The following is a 22,338-nucleotide window of genomic DNA, read 5'->3' on the forward strand; positions in this document are numbered from 1 at the left end:
CTATCCCTTTCCGGTTATCCACCGGTGGTCCTTCCAGTATCATTGTTCTTTTTCCACTGCAGTTGTTACCTTTCCTTCTAGTTCAGTTTTTATTACTGCTGCCTCTGTTCTTTGTACTTTTCTGTCTAAACCATTTTTTTCACCTTTCCCTATGTATCCTGCTCAGTTCTCCTTCAAGTTTTATTTCCTGTTCTATTGCTTCCTTTGGTAACCACCCTTTCTCACTATTGTCCCCAAACTGCTGTTTTTCTTCCACCCTACCAGTGTTTTCTCAGTTCTGTCTTGTTTCTAGTGTTTTCTTCCATGGTGTCCCGCATCATTTTTTTGTAACTGTTGCATTCTATTCTTGCCAGTTGTAACTTGCTCATCTCCATCCTAACCCCTTCATTTTTTTCTAACCTTCTTGTCATTGATTGGTATGTGTCTTTCTTGCATTTCTGTTTCATCCACCACATTCAGAGTTTCTTTGTTTTCTAGTATCCTTTTCAGTTTATTGGCTAGAATCACCAGCTTCTGCTAAGTATGTATTCCCTGTTTTCATGGCATCTTGATATATCTCTCCATTTTCTTCTCTTTATGTTACTTTCCAAGTCTCTTTTTATCTTTATACTGTACTTTTTGTCAAACAGCCTGTTTTTCTTGGGGTCTAGTGTGACACTGAAGTTCCTGCCAATGATATCCCTTCCACTCTTTTTATTTGACGTCATTCTTCAAAGAACCTGCTGTAAAGGTCCTCTGAATCCTTGAGTGACCACTCCCCTCTTGCTGCCCCTGCTTTCCCATGGGAGTACTGTGGGCTCATGATCTTCCTTCCCTCTTTTACCATTAATTTGGTCTTGTGGAGTAGTACCACATCCCCCTGCATCCTACTCTTTCTGCTGTGTACTTTTTTTCCCTTTTGATTGGATGTTATAAAATATGGTGTATCATAGGGCAATCTGTCTATCTGTACCCCCTCCATTTACCCATTACATTTCTGTTACTGCTGGAGCATAGTGCATTTAAAAAATACTTTTGAATAGTGCCTCATGATCACATATCCCATTAGTCCTTTCCAGTGTAATTTACCCCCTTTTGTCCTGACACTTTGTGACCTTTTTTGTGCAGTTTTAACCCAATTCCTGCATACAGTGGAGTTTACAGAGTGCATTTACATTTGTTTTCATTTGCACTCCATCTCATTTCTTTTGTTCTCTGTCTGCCTGTATGACCAAGATGTCCAATTCATGATGGCTTCCCTCCTCTGGTCCAGTTTTCCTGCTACTGTTCCATTTTGGTTTACTTCCCTTCTACTCCTTGATCAGCCCAGCCTTCAGATGTCTATCACTGGGTGTTTGAATTTTCTGAGACTTCAATTGCAACATTTCTTCTTTGATGAGATGTGCTTTTGCTTCTTGTATCTCTTCCCCCCTGCTTCAGCAGTGATCCTTATCAGACTCCCCTCTTCTGTTGAATCTCTGCTTTGACTATCTTCTGCATTTTTTTACACCAGTAATTCTGTGTTCAGGATCTTGTCTGCCGGACTTGTGTGTGTGTGCACGCACTTTGTTTACTTCCTTTTTACTACCCCCCACAGGTGCCTCTACATCAGATGTTCTCCATGATGCTTGTAATTCTGCCTTCTGTCTGGCTCTTTGCAAATTTGCGTTCCAGTCTATTTCTGGTGGGATATTTGAATGTATTTCTCTGCTTCACAGTCTCCATAACAGAAGGTTATACTTCTCCCTGTGTGTGGAACCTGTCTTTTTTTCTTTTCCATCTTACAGTTAAGAAGCAGGGTAGTCAGAAATTCTCTGAGCTTTCAGTGGCCCCATCAAGTCAACTGTTTCTTTTCTTAGTTTATGCAATGAATCAGAATAATCCCCCAGCATTATTATGACAGTTTAAGTATTCTGGCTTGTTTCAGAATTTTTTCAATTTAATAGCTGTGCAGGCATGCTAATGTGTGCCTCAGCACCTTCCAATCTAACAACTCTGTGGATATTTGTTCTTGTAATCTGGGTAAGTGAAGTCTTGTTTCCAGTAATTTTTTCCAGTTCTGTATCTGGGAAGTGATTTGACACACTCTTATTCTTATGTTTTCTTCTGGATCTGTTTTTGTAGGTCACTCAGTGTTCCTGTTTGCCATTGTAGCTTTTTCTTTTCTACTTCTGCCAGCCTTTTTCAATGTTGCTGCACTTCTGATCCCAGAGCTGCTATGTCCTGTTCCAATTCCTGGATTATTTCATTTAACTTATTTACTTCTGTCGATTTTTTTTTATTTATTTATTTTTGCTTCTTGTTTCTCTCAGTAGGTCTACATCAGCAGTGATTGCCATCAACTTTTGGAACAGTTTACAAAGCTGCTGTTCTGTGGAACTGCTTTAAACTCTGCCAATTCCCTTTTCTCTTTATCTTTCATCCTCTCTCTTTTTTTTTTCACCTGGAGCTGGTCGAGTTACCTTTTCCTCTCCTTTGTCCAGAGCTCTGAGCCTAAGTAACCATGTTGCTTGGACTCTCTGGCACCCCCCCCTCTCCATTTTCTCTCACCACTGTATAATAGCAGTAATCAGAAAATCCTTTCGCTCACTGCAACTAATGTTGAAAGGCATAACATCCATGTCAAAAAAAGTAATTACTTTGTATGCAGCCCTAATGAGGCCATGATTAACAACATTACCCCCTCTGGGGTGTGTCTGTATAGACATGTCAAGCAACTGGAAAGTCCTCTGAGGTTCCTTTCTAGAAAGGCTACAGGCCTAAAGACCCTGAGCTGTCTGAGAGTTGGTGTAGAAGATTAAGGCTATGAGCTGTTAACAAGTTGCTTCTTGTGGTACAGGGTTTGATTCCCTCAGCTGTCATTTACTTTGTGACCTTGAGCAAGTACATAAACCAGACTGTCCTTTGGAGTAATTGGGAAATTTATTAGGCTTTTCAATGGTTTCATGGACCTCATGGCTAATAACTAACTGTGGAACTACCAGGAGAGGCTTGAATCTCCTTCCTTGTACTCAGTATCTTGCAGGCCCTTGAGAAAGTACATGCCTTGTGTTCCATGCTATTAAGGACCCTACCTTCTTTGATGTCTTGCATCTTTACAAGACTAATAGCTCCACATATACTGGAACTATGCACATAAATCACCAATATATACATTAAATGTGCCTAAGGGCAAGTTCCTAACCCAACGTCTACACCAAATCGGGAACAAGCTTCCCCTACAAGTATAGCTACATGACACCTTTGCATCCTTCAGCTTAAACCTAGATATTTGGATAGGTATCTACAAATATATACCTGGACTTGACCCAGTTTGCACTTTAAGAAAAGTAGGGGATGCAACTTGAGGATTGGTATTGTTATGGAATAAATGATTTTTGAGACTTTATTGCGTTGTTATTCCGAAGTTCCATAATCCTATGCACATGTACTCTGCACATTGGATGAATGTAAATGAATTTAAACATGTTGATTTTGATTGTGTTGTGCAACCCGCTAATCAGTTTTCCCTAGGAAATCATGACTACTGGTGCAGTTTCTGTTTGTATACCAGTAGTAGTGCAAAGTTAATTGGTCTTGCTTTTTGTTTTGCAGTTGTAAAGTTAATACAATTAAGGGTGTGTGGAGTGTAGAAGGAGCTTGTTCCTTTTGAAAAAAATGTTCATTTTGTCTGGTTTAAGCTTTTTTTCGTTTCTTTTATGTGTGGCCAACCAGTTTTGTCTCGAGGATGTACAACATTAAAGAATTTATTGCAAAAAAGTAATTCATTAATACATTTACGCATAATGTCATACCTATGGAATGTAAGACTGCTTTGACTCTGAAATATGTTAAGGTTCTGCTTCCTGGAAATGAGTAACAGTGGGTTATAAATTGCAAGGAAAGGAAAGCTGTGCACTGACATGCTAACTCGGTGTAACAGAATTATTTGGGGTGTGCTGAAAGGAAGACTTGCCTGGGTGTTCGATTGCTGTGCTGCCTACCAAGCAGTTTTTTTTTGTGTGGGGAAATTTTACCAGGGCACTAGGAAAGTTTTCACTGTCTCCATTTTTCTAGAGGAAATGCACTTTTTGACATAATGTTTCAAACCCTGTATGCCTTTACATGTATTAACTGCCACAAGGAGAAGAATGTGGCAAAAGTTTTTCTTCAGTAATATGTCTGGCTTTAGATGCAAACTATACTGTTATTTACTGATGCAGTTCAGCCTAGGTAGTGTTGTTTGACTCGAAGTGCTTTTGAGGAGAGGAGCTTCCCATATTTTGTATCCGTTATCAGCATCAGTTTGATTACATCCTTTTCACATAGTTGCCACTGAGTGCTGTAAAACACTTTCCGCATGCAAGTCTGTAGTTAAGGCAGCAAATGCCATGCATAAGTTGTATCCATCAAGAGTCGTCACAATCATCTGCAGAGTTGTCATCCTGTTTATCTGGTTTGTATTTAGCTCATGTTTCCAGTTGTCTTTAATTTTGACAAAAGCTTAAACTTTGTTTGCTTTACAGACTTATGTGAATCATCCCTCCCCTCATGGGTATTGGAGACTGGATCTGTATTCTTACATGGTTATGACAAAGAAGGAAACAAGCTGTGTAAGTGAAGTAAATGTTTTGCTGTTTTCAAAACTGAGCAGTTCAGAAATTAGTGGATCTGTTTCAGAGTGAAATAAAAGACATCAGTGCATGCTAACATATTTTTATTATAATGTTTTTGTCTGTAATGGTATTAGTGTGTGTTCCTTCATTGCTAGGGTTATCAGAACTCATTTCAACAGGGTAATGCTGTGTGTTTTAGTTTTGTTTCTGCTGTGCTGTAATTACATATTTCTGAATGTTACTAAAAAGTAATATTTAAAGTGTATATTCTCCTCCTTCCTATCTTTGAGGCTAGCCTTCAGCAGAATTGTTAATAAAGATGTCTTCCACACTCACTGTAGCATTTCACGAGAAAGGCAGTCACTATAGCATGCCATTTGTAGACACTTAAGCTTGAAACAATCTCTGGAATCTTGGGACTGTCTCATTGGTTAAGGTTTCTCCTTTACATCTCTCTTCTCTGGAGTTCTTCTTTTCTCCCATTACTGTCTGTGGAGTTTAATTTGTTCTTGTGGAAAACCTCAAACTCAGATTTTGACTTCTAATTCCAGGACAGAATTACTGGAAAAAATAATACTGTAGAAGTCCAGGGAGCTTCATTTAATTACAGCCTAGTAACACCGCTAGGCTTTTCCACAGTTGCATCCTACTGATGCCCCTAGAATTCAAAAATTCCTTGTTCATATTTGCATTAATAATTCTGAAACCATGTCACATACAAGGTATTAGATTTCATTTTAAAGTTTGCACAATGGCGGACACAACTGTTTCATTGAAGAAATAAAAACAGTCTCCCACAAGGAAAGTGACCAATAAAGGTAATAAAATATATAAGAATAATCAAAAATAGAAACCTCGGTCACTCACGGCAGATAAATAAAATGTATATTTATTGTTAAAAGGACCAAAAGTAAGCACTTTCGTGGTTCAGCATAACCGCTTCATCAGACTTCAGTTGCTAACAGAAAGCATACCCTTTTATATAGGCACAATCAAGGTAGCATAATTAAAACAATTAAAAGCAATTAAGAATAAAAGCCACAGAGACCTCCTGAGTACATATATATATACAATTATGTCTGTGTGAATCCACACATCGGAAACCTAATGTTTCAAACATCTAGATTTTAGAAAAGGTTTTAATGAAACTTTACTATTTAGACTAGGGGGCTTATCAGCCTGTAAACGTATAATCCATTAGCAGAGTCTTTTGTGGCTGCTTCTGAGATGTAGCTCATAGCAAAAGAAATTGGGACAAAACGGAAAGGATGACAAAAGGCCCAAAAATCAAAGACCAGTATCAAATACTGTTCGTATAAGTGTTCAAACAGTTCATAAATACTATAGCTCCATAGCTCTCAACCTTCCATTTCTAGTGTGGAACAATTGCAACAACTTAAATGCACGTGTCATTTTAACTGTGTTTTCATACTTCAAATGCATTCTTTTGCTGAATTAGTATATGTGTTACGTCATTTTAACTGTTTCTCCATACTACAAAATCATTATTTTGCTGAATTAATATATGTGTTAGAAAAAATGCAGTGCTTTCACCATTAAGGTGTTAAATGCCAAGTGTTAATATATCTGAAACAGGAAAAGCAATGTGCATGTACAAAGAAAACTTTCAATCCACCTTCCTTTTACCTTATATGCCAACTGCTAAGAGTAACCTGCATTTCAGAGAGTGGGAAACTTTCCTTTCATGTATAAGGTGCTAAATGCTAATGAATCTCAAAACACTGCGCTTATGTGACTCCCCACCAATGTCCCAGTAATCAAGGAGACTTGATCCTCACCCACTAGCACCAGTGGGGAGGATGACAGGTACACTCGGGCACAGACAGACACGCAGACAGACACTATTTCCAGATGCAGCTCACTGCATCAAGTGCAATTTCCGTTAAGAGCACACAGAGACCACAGTTACTCTGAGGCTGGTTTCTCCCTCTTTCTCCAGATCCCCAGTAAGACTCTCCTCTGGCACAGCTATAGAGTTGAAATCTCCACTGAGTGGCCAAGCAGAGACCTCCAGCACTCTCTGTGCCCAACCCATGCTTCGTGTCCCTGCCCAAGTAGCTTGACACATCCACTCTTGGAGAATTATTTTGCGCGCGTGCGCACACAGACACACACACACAGACAGACACACACACAGACAGACACACACACAGACAGACACACACACAGACAGACACACACACAGACAGACACACACACAGACAGACACACACACAGACACAGACACTTCTTTAAGCTTTGTATGGATATCTTTCAGTACTTCATAGGTTGGTACTAGGCTGTCTGCCCTAGGGCCTATACAAGCCTAGCCTTAACAATTCCCTGGCTATTTCTTCCCACACTGTTTACTTCCCTGGACTCCTGTCTAGCAGGGCAACTGATGTGATCCCCGGGGTGAATTTCCTTTCTCCCATCTAATCGTCAAGGTTTCTTTTGAAGAGGGCCAAAGAGGCGCTCTGCTTGACATGTATGGGCAGTCTGTTCCAGAGTCTGGGGAGTCTCTGGGTCAGGAACCTATCCCTTTAGCATGTTTTGTTTATTGTGATGACAAGGTTTAGATCCCTGGATGGTGTGGCTCTGAGGGTTTGGGATTTCTTTGTGTCGCATGTCCAGTAGCTCTGGGTTTGACATGGCCTTTTATGTTAAGCAGAGATCGACTCTGAGTAGACGATATATGACAGAGTATAGCTGGAGTTTTTTAAGGCTGTCAGCGTAGGTCATCTACTTTAGGCCTGTGATTCTTTTAGTGTGGTATTTCTGCTGCCTTTCCACTTGTTGCAGATGTCTTGAGAGGTACATACCAAATGGGGCATTGTATTCTATAATGGGTCTAATGAGGGATGAGTACATTGGGACAATAACCTCCTTTTTTCTGGATGAAAAGCCCTTGGTGATGAGGTGTGCCACATAGAAGGATTTCCTGACTGTTGTGGCGATATGTATCGAATGTGAGACCACTGTCCACCTGTGTCTTTTAAGTCTCTCATCACACTTTCATTGTTTAATGAACTGCCACCTATGTGGTAATTCATGGGTACATGTTTTTTCCCAAAGGGGATAACTATACATTCCTTGGCATTGAGCTTGAGCCCATGGCTCTGGCACCAAGCATTTGTTTTTGTAAGGCCCTTTTTTAAAGTATCCACATCATTTGGGGATTCAATAATGGCTCCCAGTTTGCAGTCATCTGCAAACTGTGTTAGCCAGAGTCCCTTAGTGTTGGCCTGTACTTCAGAGAAGTAGATGCCAAACAAGAGGGGTCCCAGGACTGAACCTTGAGGTACTCCACTTGTCACTTGTCTGGAGCTTGATTTTGAGTCGGATACTTTTACTTTGTGGGTTATATCATTAAGCCAGTTGGCAATCCATTGAGTGACGTAGGAATTAATGCTCAGCTTAGTAAGTCTATCTATGATTCCAGAGTGGAGGATGGTGTCAAAGGCCTTGGCAAGGTCCAAATAGGCTGTGTGGACTGCCTTACCCTCGTCCATGGCTCGAGACTGATTCAAAGAAGTCATTCAGGTTCAGGAGACAAGATCAGCCCTTCACAAACCCAAACTGGGTGGGGTCCAGTGTTTGAAGGTTGCCAATGTCTTTGTTTATAAGTTCCATGATAATACGTTCCCTGGCCTTGCAGATCAGGCTCGTCAGACTGATAGGGCAGTAGTTCCTTGGATCCAAGGTGGATCCCCCTGTGGAGTGGGATAACTGTAGATCTGAAGTAGGAGATTCATTTGTCTGCAACTTGTGGGTTATGGATCCGATATCGGATCCGAACCGGCATGGTTTTCCAGCTGTGGATCCGAGCTCTCAGCTCCTCCCCTCACCCATAATGCCCTGCTCTCCCTACATGACCTCAGATCTAGTTTGCCGCGCTGGTAACCAGATTGGATCGTCTGAGCTCTTCAGCTAAGTCTTTATAAATCCTTTATAAAGCATTTTATTACATTTTTGTAGTTAGTTTTGAGTGATTGTATTAGGTTCCCTTTAGTGTTTTGATAGTTTTGGTTTAAAATTCTTAATTTTAAAATTTTATTTTAATTCCCTCCCCTCGCTGGTTCGGAGTTTTGTTTGTGTGTGCTGTTTGGGGCCTGTGTGTGTGCTAGTTAGCACTTATTGTTTGTCTTTTTCTTTAAAAAAAAAAAAAAAAAAAAAAGACTTTAGTTATGTCTGATATGGCCCCTAAGGCAATTTTCTCGAAGTGCTCCGAGTGTGGCCATAAGCTTTCCCCTGCTGATGGCCACACTCGGTGCGTTCGATGCCTTGGATGTTCCATTTGTGCAGGGTTCAACCCCAGGGCATTGAAGGAGCGGAGGTCGAAGCTGGTCCTGGCGGGACTTTTGCCCCTGGACTCGGCTTCGGCTACCGCTCCTTCGGGGGGTACTGTGTCTACGGTTCCCTCCTCTCCGGCTCCCCCTCCTCGCCCTGGGACTCAACCTCCCTCTAGTGGTTTGGAGGAGAGGGAAGCAAGAAAGAAGAACCGGAGGGAGAAGCACCATAAGCGGCGGGCCGAGACCTCTGTCTCGGCCCCGCCTGCCAAGCGGGCTTCTCCTCCAGCCTCCTTGTCTGCTGGTTCTCCCCCTCCTCGGCTCCGGTCTCCTGTGTGCTTCTCTCCGGGACCTGAGGAGGAGGAGACCCGATCTCCGTCGAGGCTATCGAGGAGGCACTCAAGGCCTACCTCGGTAGCCTCGTCGAGATCCACGTACAGTTTATCTGATGCTGATCTGGACCAGATGATGAGAAGGTTCATCCAGGCCCAGATGCAGATGGGAGTGCTCTTGCCCCCCCCCCCCCTGGGGGGGAGCTCGACCCCTTTCTTTAAACCTATAGCTTCTTCTCCGACCCGCTACCCGGGTTCGGAGCAGTTGGAGCCGAGCAGCTTCGGAGCCGGGGGTGGGTCGGCGCCGATAGTACTGGGTACTTCGGATCCGACCTCTCGGAGCCTGGATCCGAGCTTCGGGTCCGGGGGGATCAGTGCTCCTTCGGCGCAGTCTGTGTCGGAGCGTACTGTCCCCTCGGATCCGAGTGCTTCGGTGCCGGCTCCGATCCACTCTTCGGATCCTAGGGGGAGCCGATTATCGGATCCTTTGGTCGAGGTCGGCTCCCCCTCGGCTTTTGATGTAGTGGAGAGGGCCCTGTTGAGGGTTTCCGGACCCCCGGCACTTGCTTCGGCTCCGTCCCGCACTCCATCTGCACTGGGCCAGGCTTCCACCATCCGGCCACTGGGACAGCCCGCTCCTTTGCCCCAAGTTGTTCCCTTGGAACATGACACCGCTTGCGAGGGGTCCTCTGACAGCCCCCCGGAGGATGCCCCTCGCAAGCATACGTGCAAAAGGAGGCACATAGACTCCCCCGAGTCTCTCACAGAAGACACGGATTTGGTGGAAGGGGAAGGCTCCCCAAGATCACCCCCCGAGGATGTCTCCTTTGGAGACATCATGGAAATGCTTCGCATAAGGGGGGGGGTGGTCTGCCCCCAAGTCTTCCTCGGACGAGTCCGTGTTCTTGGAGGCATTTGAAGTGGGTCCGTCTACCTCTTGGGTGTCCCCTCCTGCCGACCCCCTGGTGGACCTGATTACCACCAGGGCGTGGAAGGACCCGGACACCGTGGAGCCAATCCCAAAAAGGCCAGACCGTATACTTAGTCCCCTGGCTGACCGTGCCCACTGGAGTAAGGGGCCTCCGGTAGATGCCATGTTGACGGCGGCAGCCACCAAGAGGGAACTTGCTCAAGAGAGCCCCTCAGTCCACCCCCCGAGCAAGGAGTCTCGGATGATGGACCGCTTGGGGAAGCGAATGTTTAGTTCAGTGACCTTTTCAGTGAGGGCGCTGAACTACCTGGCACATGTGATTAGGATGCAGCGCGATCTTATCAAGGAATACGCTGCATCCCCCCCAGAGTCCATGTCGGAGGAGGACAAATTGTTGCACTCCACCCGTATGGCCACTCTCAGGTCCGTGACTAATACCTCTATGCGGTTACTGTCCCATGCTACGCAGGGAGCCGCTAGAGCCGCAGGGACAGGCCTAGTTACTAGACGTCAGGCCTGGCTCCGTCATTGCGATTTCACGGAGCCCTTCAAGGCGTCATTCACGAACGCTCCCTTCGATGGTTCTGCCCTTTTTGGCAAAACTGTTCGCGATACTTTGACCCAGAGCGGGAAGGACGGGAAGACGCTGTCTGCCGTCGGAATCCACTTCTTTGTGCCCCAGAGGCCCTATTCTAGGAACCAAAAGGGCCAGAAGAAGATGTGGTTCCGGAAGTCGCAGCAGTCCCAACCCGCTCCGGACAACCAGTCCTTCCGTGGCAGAGGAGGACAGGGAGGACGCCGCCCCAGGGGCAGAGGGGCTCCCAGGAACTTCAGGTCCAGAGAACCTTTCTCTGAACGGCCCGCGCAGCAGCCCTGAAGGGTTGCCCGGCTGCTCCACTCTGGAGGCAGTCGGGGGACGTTTTTCGGAGCACCTAGTGGCATGGGAGTCCATAACATCAGACCGCTGGGTCCTCCGCATCATATCCAGAGGTTACCGCATCCCATTTCATCACATTCCAAAATTGAAGTCCCTCCCCGACGTTCCACCCGGTCAGTGGGAGGCCGCTTTAGCAGAAATTGGCCATCTGCTAAAGAAAAGAGCCATCCAGCCCGTCCCCCCAGACCAGATCGGATCAGGGTTCTACTCCAGGTTCTTTTTAGTGCCAAAAAAGACGGGGGATCTAAGACCAATATTAGACCTTTCATTCTTGAACCTGGCAGTTCCCAAGGAGAAGTTCCGAATGGTTACCTTACAGTCCATTCTCCCCCTTCTGGGAGAAAATCACTGGATGTGCTCTATAGACCTCAAGGATGCGTACTACCATGTCCTAATGGACAGACGCTCCAGGAGGTTTCTCCGCTTCCGGCTGGGAGCCAGTCACTACCAATTCCGGGTCCTTCCCTTTGGTCTCACCACAGCCCCCAGGGTGTTCACCAAAGTATTAGCAGTGGTAGCGGCCCACCTGAGGCTTCAGGGGGTACAGGTCTTCCCTTACCTGGACGACTGGCTCCTCACCGCTCCAACAAGGCATCTACTGTTATTGGCGCGAGATTCCCTTCTCCATCTAGCTCCCCGTCTGGGCATCACAATAAATGCAGAAAAGTCCAACCTAGCCCCTACGCAGTTCATAGATTTTATAGGTGCCAGGTTAGACACGAGACGGTTAAGAGCCTTTCCTCACTGCGGACAGAATTCAGAATCTGCAGCTCCAGGTGCGGGCCATCCTCCACTCCAGCTCAGTTCCAGCAGAGTTGGTCCTGAGGGCTCTAGGGTCCATGGCAGCAGCGATAGCTCTTCTTCCTCTCGCCAGGTTCAATATGCGGGTCCTTCAATGGACACTCCTAGTTCAGTGGTCTTATCTTGCTCTTCCTATGCATCATCCCATTGCGATCAGCAAGGCTTGCAAGCGGTCCCTCCTGTGGTGGCTCCACTCACATCTCCATGGAGGCCGCCCCTTTTGTGCTTTTCCCCCTCTCGCCACGGTGACCACGGACGCCTCCCGCCTCGGGTGGGGGTGGGGGCATTTTGCAGGCCGGACGGTCCAAGGCACGTGGAACGATTCAGAGACCTTACTGCATATCAATGTTCTAGAGATGAGAGCAGTGCTCTTAGCGTTGCAAGCACTACAGGTCTTTCTTCCCTTGGGGACTATTGCAATTCAGTCGGACAACATGTCTGTCGTCTGGTATATCAACAAACAGGGGGGAACCATGTCTTACCCTCTTTGTCGAGAAGCCATGAGAGTGTGGGAATGGGCAATCTCCACCAACCGCTTTCTCATCGCAACGCATATTCCGGGTCGGTCCAACATCCTTGCGGACAAACTCAGTCGCACCATTCTCTCCCCTTACGAGTGGTCTCTCAATGCTCAGGTAGCGAAACGCATCTTCGCACGGTGGGGAACTCCTTGTTGCGATCTCTTTGCGTCTCCCTCAAGCACCAAGTGCGACAGTTTTTTCGCTCTAATCCCTCCTCCCGGAGATACCCCAAGAGACGCTCTGGTGCATGCTTGGCCCCCCGGTCTTCTTTATGCTTACCCCCCTTTGCCTCTGATGCTCCAAGTTCTTCAGAAAGCCTCTCGATTGGGGTGCAGAATGATTCTCATTTCCCCATTCTGGCCTCGACAGATCTGGTTCCCTTTCCTAAGGTCTCACTCGGTGAATCCTCCTTGGATTCTAGATCCCATTCCGGATCTGATATCTCACCCATCCCATCTATCAACCCCGAATCTGGACAACCTGAAGCTGACTGCTTGGCTGCTCCAGTTCCACTCCTAATCAGGACTCCCGGTATTTCGTCTCCAGTTAAGGCCATCCTGGTAGCGGCTCATAAACCATCTACCAGGAAAGTTTACCGCCACAAGTGGAAACGGTTCTCCATATGGGCGGAGCGGCAAGGTCTAGACCCCTTCACAGTTCCCCTTCCTCTGGTGCTTGACTTCCTAACCACTCTTTTTAATGATGGTGCCAGCAGTTCCACGGTCAAAGTGCAACTTGCGGCAATTTCTCACTATCATATTGGTCAAGACTCCAGTCCACTGATGTCTGCCAAATTGTGTAAGATTTTTCTAAAAGGTACTTTTCTCCTCAGACCCCCTGTAAAGCAAGTGGTTCCTCCTTGGGACCTATCATTGGTTCTTCAGGCCTTGACCGCTCCCCCCTTCGAACCTGCGGCTACGGTGGATTTAAAATTATTATCTTTCAAGACGGCCTTTTTAGTAGCCATTACCTCGGCCAAAAGAGTTTCAGAACTTCAAGCCTTATCCGTTAAGCCTCCTTACTTGGTCTTTCATCCGGACCGTGTATACCTCAGGACCAACCCGTCTTTTCTAACTAAGGTAGCTTCTGAAGCAAATATTAATCAATCCATTAACCTCCCTGTTTTCTTTCCTAAATATCAAAACAAAGGTGAATACAAGCTACATTCCTTAGATGTTCACAGGCAACTTAGATGTTATCTGAACAGGACAGCTGGTCATAGGCAATCCGACCAGTTGTTTATTTCCTTTGTTAAATTCAATTTGGGTAAACCCATTTCCAAAGTCTCCTTATCACGCTGGATTTCGCAGTGCATCTTATTGGCTTATCAAGCTTCTGGAAGGCCCACACCGGAGGGAGTACATGCCCATTCAACCCGGTCAGTTTCTACTTCAGCGGCCTTTAAAGCTAGGATTCCTCTGGATGATATTTGTTCAGCAGCCACTTGGGCTTCATCTCATACCTTTATTTCCCACTACAAGTTGGATATTACATCTAGAGGTAGAGCATCCTTTGGCTCCGCGGTGCTTCGGAATATCCTTCCATGATGGCCGCCCAAGATTCAGGTAGCTGGGGACTCTGTCCCACAGGTTGCAGACAAATGAATCTCCTACTTCAGATTTAGAAGTTATGTACTCACCATAACGTTCCATCTGAGTAGGTGTATTCATTTGTCTGCAACCATCCCGCCCTCCTATCCCCCTGGCCTTGTCAGTTTCCTGCATATTATGTGTTACCCTTTTTTAGGGTATTTTTATTGATGGCAAACTCGATCTGAGGTCATGTAGGGAGAGCAGGGCATTATGGGTGAGGGGAGGAGCTGAGAGCTCGGATCCATAGCTGGAAAACCATGCCGGTTCGGATCCGATATCGGATCCATAACCCACAGGTTGCAGACAAATGAATACACCTACTCAGATGGAACGTTATGGTGAGTACATAACTTCTAATTGTGCGCCACTCAGTGGGTGTGAAGCCTGTGGTGTGGCTATGATTAAACATAACACTTAGGTGAGGTGCCAGTTCATTTTGTAGTTCATGTAATACACAGCCCGGGATGTCATCTGGTCCCATGGATGCTGTATTCTTACCTTTGGTGAGTGTGTTTTTTACCTGTGTGGCCGTTATTACCGGAATTTGGCAATCTTCCGGTATTGAGGTGGGCCGTTTAGGGGGTGAGAGGGAGGTGAAGTTGGCACTGAATTGATCTGCCAGGATATTGGCAATATCCTTGGGATCAGTATATTTAATGCCATTCTGTTGTAGCTCAAAGCAGATCTGAGCATTGCCATTTAGATTCTTGACATAGTTATAGAATGCCTTGTGGTTGTCTTTGGAATCTTTGACAATTTTATTTTCATAACTAGCTTTGGGTGATTTTATGAGGGATCTCAGCTTTTTACTGAGGCTGGTAAGGGAGTTTCTTTGCATCCTGGGATTTTCCTCTATTGCTGCTGTTTTACTTCTTCAGGGATGTTGTTTTCTGGTTCTCTCAAAATGTGGTATTGTGAGAGGTACAACATTCATCCTTATTTGTTAGAAAATTGTAGGCAAGATTTCTGACTTCTAGTTTTAGGTATAATGATGACTTCACATATGTGATTTGTTAAAAGAAAGTGGAGAGAAGTTGCATTGCTTTGCATGCAACAGGAAGCCATTTTAAGTTTGCAGGAGTAAAACCATTGCACTTTCTGGGGTCTGATAATAAAATATTCCATTTTATCTCCTTAACTGTTTGATTTACTGTAGTATTTGCAAAATAATTTAATGAGGCATTGGGCAGGGCGTATTAGGCTAAGTTTTAGTTTTAAGAGTCAGTTTACTGTGTGTGTGTGTGTGTGTGTGTGTGTGTGTGTGTGTGTGTGTGTGTAACGTAAATGATGATGATTAAAGGCCTTGGTACTTGCCCTGAAATACCTGGCTCATTGTCTGCTAAACTGGGTCCATTACTGGTATGTGTAAGGAATTTTGCAGTTTTTTTTTTTTTTTTTGGTTAAGCAGCAGTGTATCATTCGAATAAAAAATCGGACCTAAAGGAAGGAAGACCAGTACCGGTATAAGATCAGATCCCCAGTGTGCAACTCTAGTTAATTCACCTATGCTAGAAATGGAGCTGCCAGTAAGATACCTGGAAAGTTGACGTGTTATTGCCAGTATGGAACCTGGGCTTTGTTTTGCAAAGATGGGAAGTTTCATTCCATAGACTAGGTAGCCTTTTTAATACAAATTGTCTCTCCAGCAAGTTCTGTCACAAATAAGGTTCAGGTTCATGGAATGTGTAATCTTTGCATTCTTTTTCTTGTGAATGTGCAACATTTTCATCAGGGCTGGATCAGAGAAATACCTTGTATGTCAGGCATTAGCAAATTATATGAGACTGAGTAGATGGATAGGGTCTTTAGTCTGTCCACATAAGACGTGCATCTTATGCTTTGTATTTTTTAGTGAGAAGCCTCTAGGGACACTCCAGTTGGTGTAAGTGCCTGGCTAGTTACATGCAGAAGGCAGCATTATACTCAATTATGGGCCTGATGAGGGCCAAGTACAATGGCACCATAACTTCCCTTGACACCATGCCTTTACGTATAAGTTGAGCCACACAGAAGGATTTCCTCACTACTGTAACTACCTGGTGGTCAAAGTTTAGGTTACTGTCTATCTGTGATGTCCTCCCATTTCAGTGTTACATTATTCCTAACACTAGGGATACATTGCCAAGGGCGGCCCAAAGTCCAGCCAGTAAACTAAAGCCTTTAGGTAGCTTTAAGGTACAACATAGTATGTCACACTCATGCTCCCTGCATATAGTGTAGGGCATAAAGGTGACATTCGGACGTACTGTCCTCAGAACTTCTTTGCTGCCAGTCTGAACGCCTGCTTCATTTGCTGGTTCACCAAGCCATTTCAGATAAGTGCCCCATTGGGGTTTTTGCTCTTGTCTCTCTCTCTCTGTTTTTTGGGGGTTCATGTCATCCAGAAAGGGTAAATGCCAGTGCGGGAGGCAGATTCCCCATGACGACCATCACAAGCAGTGCTTATTTTTGTCTCTGTGCTTCTCATGAGCATAAGTCCTGTTCCATTTGCCTGCCTTCTTCATCTCCTTTAGCTTCTAAATTTGAAGCTAAACAATTTCTTTCCTTCATATTAGGCCTCCCAGGAAGCCTGTTCCTTTTACCTGGGGTCATAATTTTGTTTTGGAAAAATTGACCCAGCAGCTTCAGCTACCTTACTACATTGTTCTTGGAAGGCTGTACTTTTGTTAGCCCTTACTCCTGCCAGACCGGTGTCTGAGCTTCAAGCCCTTATGGTGTGTCTTCCTTTAGTGTTCCATAAGGACAGGGTGTCCCTTCGTACTGTTCCTCCTTTTATGTCCAAAGTATTGAATGAGTTGTCTCAATCAGTCTACTCATTTGCCCACTTTTTTCCCTTCTCCACAGTCTGCTAGTGGGAAGGTGCTGCACATGTTGGATGTGCATAGACAACTCTGATTTTATTTGGATAAGACTAAGACTTTTTTCATACATCTGATGAGGTGTTTGTTTCCTTTAATCCTAGATCCTTAGGGGTGGCTGTGTCCAAGCAAAAAATTTTTTTTTTTGTTTTTTTCTTGGATTTCTAAAGCCATTTATTTCATGGTAAGAGTCTTTCTTCTTCTGCTAAGGATCATTCCAGTAGAGCTGTGGCTTCTTCTGGTGTGTGTTCAAGGGTTTGGATACTAAATATTCTTGATACAGCTACCTGGACTTCTTTGCGTACATTTACCAAGCACCTTAAGTTGGAGGGGATATCTAGAGCTAGTGCTGGCTTTGTTAGGGCCATTCTTCATGAGTTCCTATTAAGCTCTGTTGGTCCTTCCCCCTCCCTTTCTTCTTCCTGAGCTTTTGCACTCCCCTTTTGTAAGGAATGCTGTAACAGTGAAATAGGATATGGTACAGTTGTGTAAGATCTTACCATAACAGTAGATGCCCTTCTCTTCACTGTTGCAGTATTCACTCCCTCCCTGTGGTCCTTTTCTCTTCTGGATGTACTTGTTACCTCTCTGCTGTTTGGACTGGTGTTCCTACTAGGGCTGTCTGTTCTGAGGATGGTATGTCCAGACATCACCTTTATGCCCTATGCTATACAAGGGAAGATACATGTGACATATGACATACCTTAAAGTAACCTAAAGGCTTTGGTATACTGGCCAGACATCAGGCTGCCCTTGGCAGGGGATCCCTATTGTAAGGAATACTGAAAAAAGTGAAGAGAAGGACATCTACCGTTATGGTAAGATCTTGCACAACTGTACTTTCTTAGGTCCTTTACCAATGAGTCTACTTTTATGTGTGTGCTATCAGTATTATAATTTGTAGGGATATCTGATTTACTGAAGGGTATGATAACACATTTTTTAACATTATGTCTCATACCATAGTTTTGGCACCAGTATGTCATTTTGAGGCCTTTTTGTAGGATGTCAGCATCATTCAGGGATTTGGGGATTACTCCTAGCTTACAGTTGTCAGTGAACATGGTGAGCTAGATGCCCCCAACATTGGCCTTCACTTCAGAGAAGTATATACCAAACTGGAAGGGTTCCAACAATGAACTCTGTGAGACACCGCTAGTAACAGGTTTCCTATCGGAAGTGGATTCGCCTGTCTGGACAAGTGTCCTGTCAGTGAGTCAGTTTGCTATCCATCTGATGATATAGGAATTTATGCCTAACTCACTAAGGTTATCTTTAATCCCAAATGTAGGGATTTATGCCCAGCTTTGTGATCCCCAAGTGGAGGATTATGTCAGAAGCTTTGGCCAGGTTTAGATAAGAAATATATACAATTTTTACCCTCATCCATTGCCCTGGTGACTTTCTCGAAGAATTTCACCAGATGAGACCTCCCTTTCAGAAAGCCAGATTGGGTCTGGTTCAGTGTTTGGAGATTTCCTTTGTCGTTGTTCAGGTCCATGATTCTCTCCATGGCCTGGCAGATAAGACTGGTCAAGCTTATGGGTCTGTAGTTCCCTGGGTCACTTGGTGGTGTCTCCCTTATTCAGAGGAACGACTATTGCAGTCCTCCATTTTTCCTGGGACAAAGCCCATCCAGAGGCTGTGGTTAAAGAGGGTTTCTAGTGGCCCTGATAGATTCTGTTTTAAGCTATTTAAGAATCATCCTAGAATGTTGTCTGGACCCATGGAGGCTGTGTTTGTGGCTTTAGTGGGCACAGTAGAGACCAGGTCCTTTGTAATGACCAGTACGAGGGATGGTTGCTGGTATTTCTTTGGGTATGGTAGGAGGTGAGAAGTTTAAACTGAACTTGTTGGCCAACAGGTTTGCTATAGTTTCAGGCTGTGGGTGAAGGTGTTGTTCATGATTAACTCAGCACATTGCTGAGAGTTTCCCCTGAGCTTACGAACATAATTAAAAAAAAAAAAAAGCCTTATGGATGTTCATCGTGCATACAGCTGCAGTAATCACAGATGGGTTTTCTGCCGTCAGGCGAGTCCTCGGTCAGCCGAATTCCAAAGTCTAGGTCCGGCGTCGGTTGTTGTCGCTTTCTTTCCTGACGTCAGTGAGGCAGGGGTATATAAGACACAGCCGATGCCATTTTCTCCAGTCTTTTTTGCCGCGCGGTACCCGAAGCAGAAGCAGTTCGCAAGTGCCGGTCGGCCAGCTCCTGAATTTATGAAAAATTGGAAACCAAAGTCTTCTTTAAAGCTAAGTACCCCATTGGGGAAACTTTTCTTGCCTCAGACCGATGTCAGAAAAAGTTAACAGTTGTATTTCTTGTGGGAAGCAAATACCGCATAAAGATTTCCATTCCCTCTGCATACCTTGTTTAGGCCCAGACCACGACGTCTTGGGCTGTCGCTTTTGCGCTACTTTCAATAAACGCACTATTAAGAGTCGGGCGGAGTTCGCCCAACACTTTTTTGGTAAAGCCTTTGATTATAAAATGTCGTCGGAGACTCCGACTACCGTTTTGTCCAAAAAACGCAAGGACAAGGACCGACACGACGCCAAAACCGGCTACACGTGGTCCGGTTCTCAGCGAGACGCCTATGCAGTCCCTGACTACCGACGACACTTCTTTGGCGGTGTCTTCTGTAACCGAGACTGCAGGTACCTCGGCCCATACCCAGACTACAACCACCGAAGCCACTGTGAGCGTTGAGCCTCCTAATGTGGACAGGTCAACTTCCACCCATGGTGTCTTTAGACCCTCATCTTCCTTTTCCTTTAAGGCCTTTTACTAAGTCCAAATCAGCCAGGCATCCCAAGAGGCCTGTTGCACAGGGCCCATCTCCAGGCCCCATGCCTAAAAAGCAGATGCTTAAAATGGCTGAGGATTTAATTACTCTTATCAGGGGTTCCCAATCCCCTCCAGACAAGAGACCCAGAGTGGAGGAAGATTCTCCCTCTTCTGATCAGGGCTCCATTTTTTCAGAGCATTCTGGTGTAGAGGAACACTCTTACTCCCCTTTTGAAGATTCTGATGCAGAGCAGTCCATTCCTTCTGTATCTCCTCCAGAGGATTTTTCTTTTGGGGAAACCTTGCACACCTTGAGGAACACTTCCATTGGGAAGGCCAAGACTTTTCTGATTCCAAGAAAAGACTTAGGGAATTTCTTTTGTTACCTCAACACAGACCTCTGGCGATACCTCCTGTCTTGGACATACTTGATGATGTTTATTCGGAGGCTTGCCTTAATCCGGATTCCCTGCCTCCTGCCCCAGTCAAGCCTGATCGGTACTACAGAGTTCCTAACTCTCACCAATTTCTTTACAAAAGCCATAATGCTGACCCTGAAACCATTTCTCAAGGCCCCAAGGGAATGAAGGCCTCTACTGCTAAGAATCCACTACCTTCCGAAAGAGAGTCAAGATCCTTAGAAAGGTGGGGAAAAAAGGTATATACCTCGGCCACCCTAGCCATGAGGGCCTTAAATTGTCAGTTCCATATGCTTAAATATCAGCAGTTTCTGTTATCACAATTAAGAAATAAAATGCCTCAACCTGAACAACCAGATTTGAAGGAGTTGCAGGATATGATGCATAGTGCAGAACAAGTGGGTAAATGCACCTTACAATGTGGCTATGATGCCCTAGAGGCCTCAAGTAGAGCTGCTGTTACAGGATCAGTCATTCGTAGACATGCCTGGCTTAGGGAACAAATCTTGCCTGATCATGTGAAAGCTAAACTACTAGATGCTCCTTTACAAAAGGATGTGCTATTTGGTACTAATGCTGAGGAGATACTACGGAAAATGGAAGAAAAAGCCAAATCTATGCAAACTGTCAAAGGTTTTCTACAGGTTCAACCACCATGTTTTAGCAGAAATTGGCCTTCTAAAAACTGGTCCTTGCCAGCCACGGACAAGCCCCAAAGAGGTAGATACAGGCGCACAAGGGGCAGAGGACAATCACAAGGATCATATAGAGGCAGGCAATAGCACCAAGAGGTGCGAAGACAGTGCACAACAATACAGGAAACAAACCCAATGACTCCCTCCTTTCCATACCAAGCAAGTCTCAGCTGGCAGCACCCTTGGGAGGAAAGCTGGCATTATTTACAAGAAATTGGCATATTGTCACAACAGACAAATGGATCCTGGACGTTATAAACAGAGGCTACAGATTTCATTTTCACACTCTTCCAAAAATGAGAGGCATGCCAAACCTGCCACACAATCAAAGGGCAGAGGCACAACTACAAATTTCAAAGCTCATAGACATGAAAGCTATTCAAGAGGTACCTACTCACGAACAAGGTCAAGGTTTTTATTCCAGGCTATTTCTGGTACCAAGGAAAGGAACCGACTGGAGACCCATTTTGGACTTATCCATCCTAAACACATTCTTACTGCACCAAAATTCAAGATGCTCACATTACAGCAGCTTCTTCCCATGCTGGACAAGGAGTTTTGGCTGGTAACATTAGACCTCAAGGAGGCATACCTGCATGTCCCAATCAGACAAAGCTGCAGAAGATACCTCAGATTTCTTGCAGGTTCAATCCACTATCAATTCTCTGCATTGCCCTTTGGCTTATCTACTGCGCCCAGAGTATTCACGAAATGCCTGGCATCAGTAATTGCCTACTGCAGACTTCAAGGGATACAAATTTACCCTTATTTGGATGACTGCCTGATCCAAGCGGACAGCAAGCACATACTTCTGGAACATCTGGCTTATGTAACACGGTTACTGAAATCTCAGGGATACACAGTCAACAAAGAGAAATCCAGGCTAACACCATCTCAGAAAATAACTTTCCTGGGTGCCAACTTGGACACAAACACCCAGATGGCCTATCTTACGCCAGAAAAACAGGGGCAACTAACTCAGTACTTCAAAATACTAGCAAATTGCACCAGGCTTACTGCAAGGAAAATCCTGCAGGCTCTGGGCTTCATGGCATCTTGCATTCTTTTAATCCCATGTGCAAAGTTGCATATGAGGAAACTTCAATGGTACCTAAAAAACCTATGGTTTCAACACAGCCACAGTTTGGAAACAATAATACCAATAATTCCATGTTTGCAAAAGGAATTCCTATGGTGGGCCCAAGCATGTCAAACAAACACAGGTCTCCCATTCTGTAAGCCTCAAGCAAATCAAGTCATCACAACAGACGCCTCGGATTACGCCTGGGGGGCGCACATGACAGACAGGTGCATTCAGGGCAAATGGTCCCAAAAGGAAAAGCACCTTCACATCAATCAAAAAGAAATGCTAGCAGTGATAAATGCAATTACAGCTTTCAAGGACCTCCTGCATCCAGGACAATTATTGATAAGAACAGACAACACCACAGTAATGTGGTACATAAACAAACAAGGAGGAACACATTCATACCCCCTGTGCAGACTAGCCATGACACTTTGGAACTTGGCTCTGGAATGGCAAATCGAACTTCAAGCACAGTACTTGCCAGGTTTGGAAAACACGCTGGCAGACAATCTAAGC

The 22,338-nt window shown here is 45.0% G+C and overlaps 1 protein-coding gene across 1 annotated transcript in view; it reads left to right on the forward strand.

The window, feature by feature from the left end:
* The window catches only part of MOSPD2 (motile sperm domain containing 2), a 980,078-nt gene that overhangs the window by 43,356 nt on the left and 914,384 nt on the right, over positions 1–22,338 (forward strand). The window contains exon 2 of the mRNA XM_044071848.1: positions 4,485–4,571. Within this exon, the coding sequence (XP_043927783.1) occupies positions 4,485–4,571 (87 nt within the window). The remainder of the gene's footprint in view (positions 1–4,484; positions 4,572–22,338) is intronic.

This window comes from Protopterus annectens, chromosome 5.part0 (assembly GCF_019279795.1).
Source record: "Protopterus annectens isolate FY-2018-M chromosome 5.part0, PAN1.0, whole genome shotgun sequence".
NCBI lineage: Eukaryota > Metazoa > Chordata > Ceratodontiformes > Protopteridae > Protopterus > Protopterus annectens.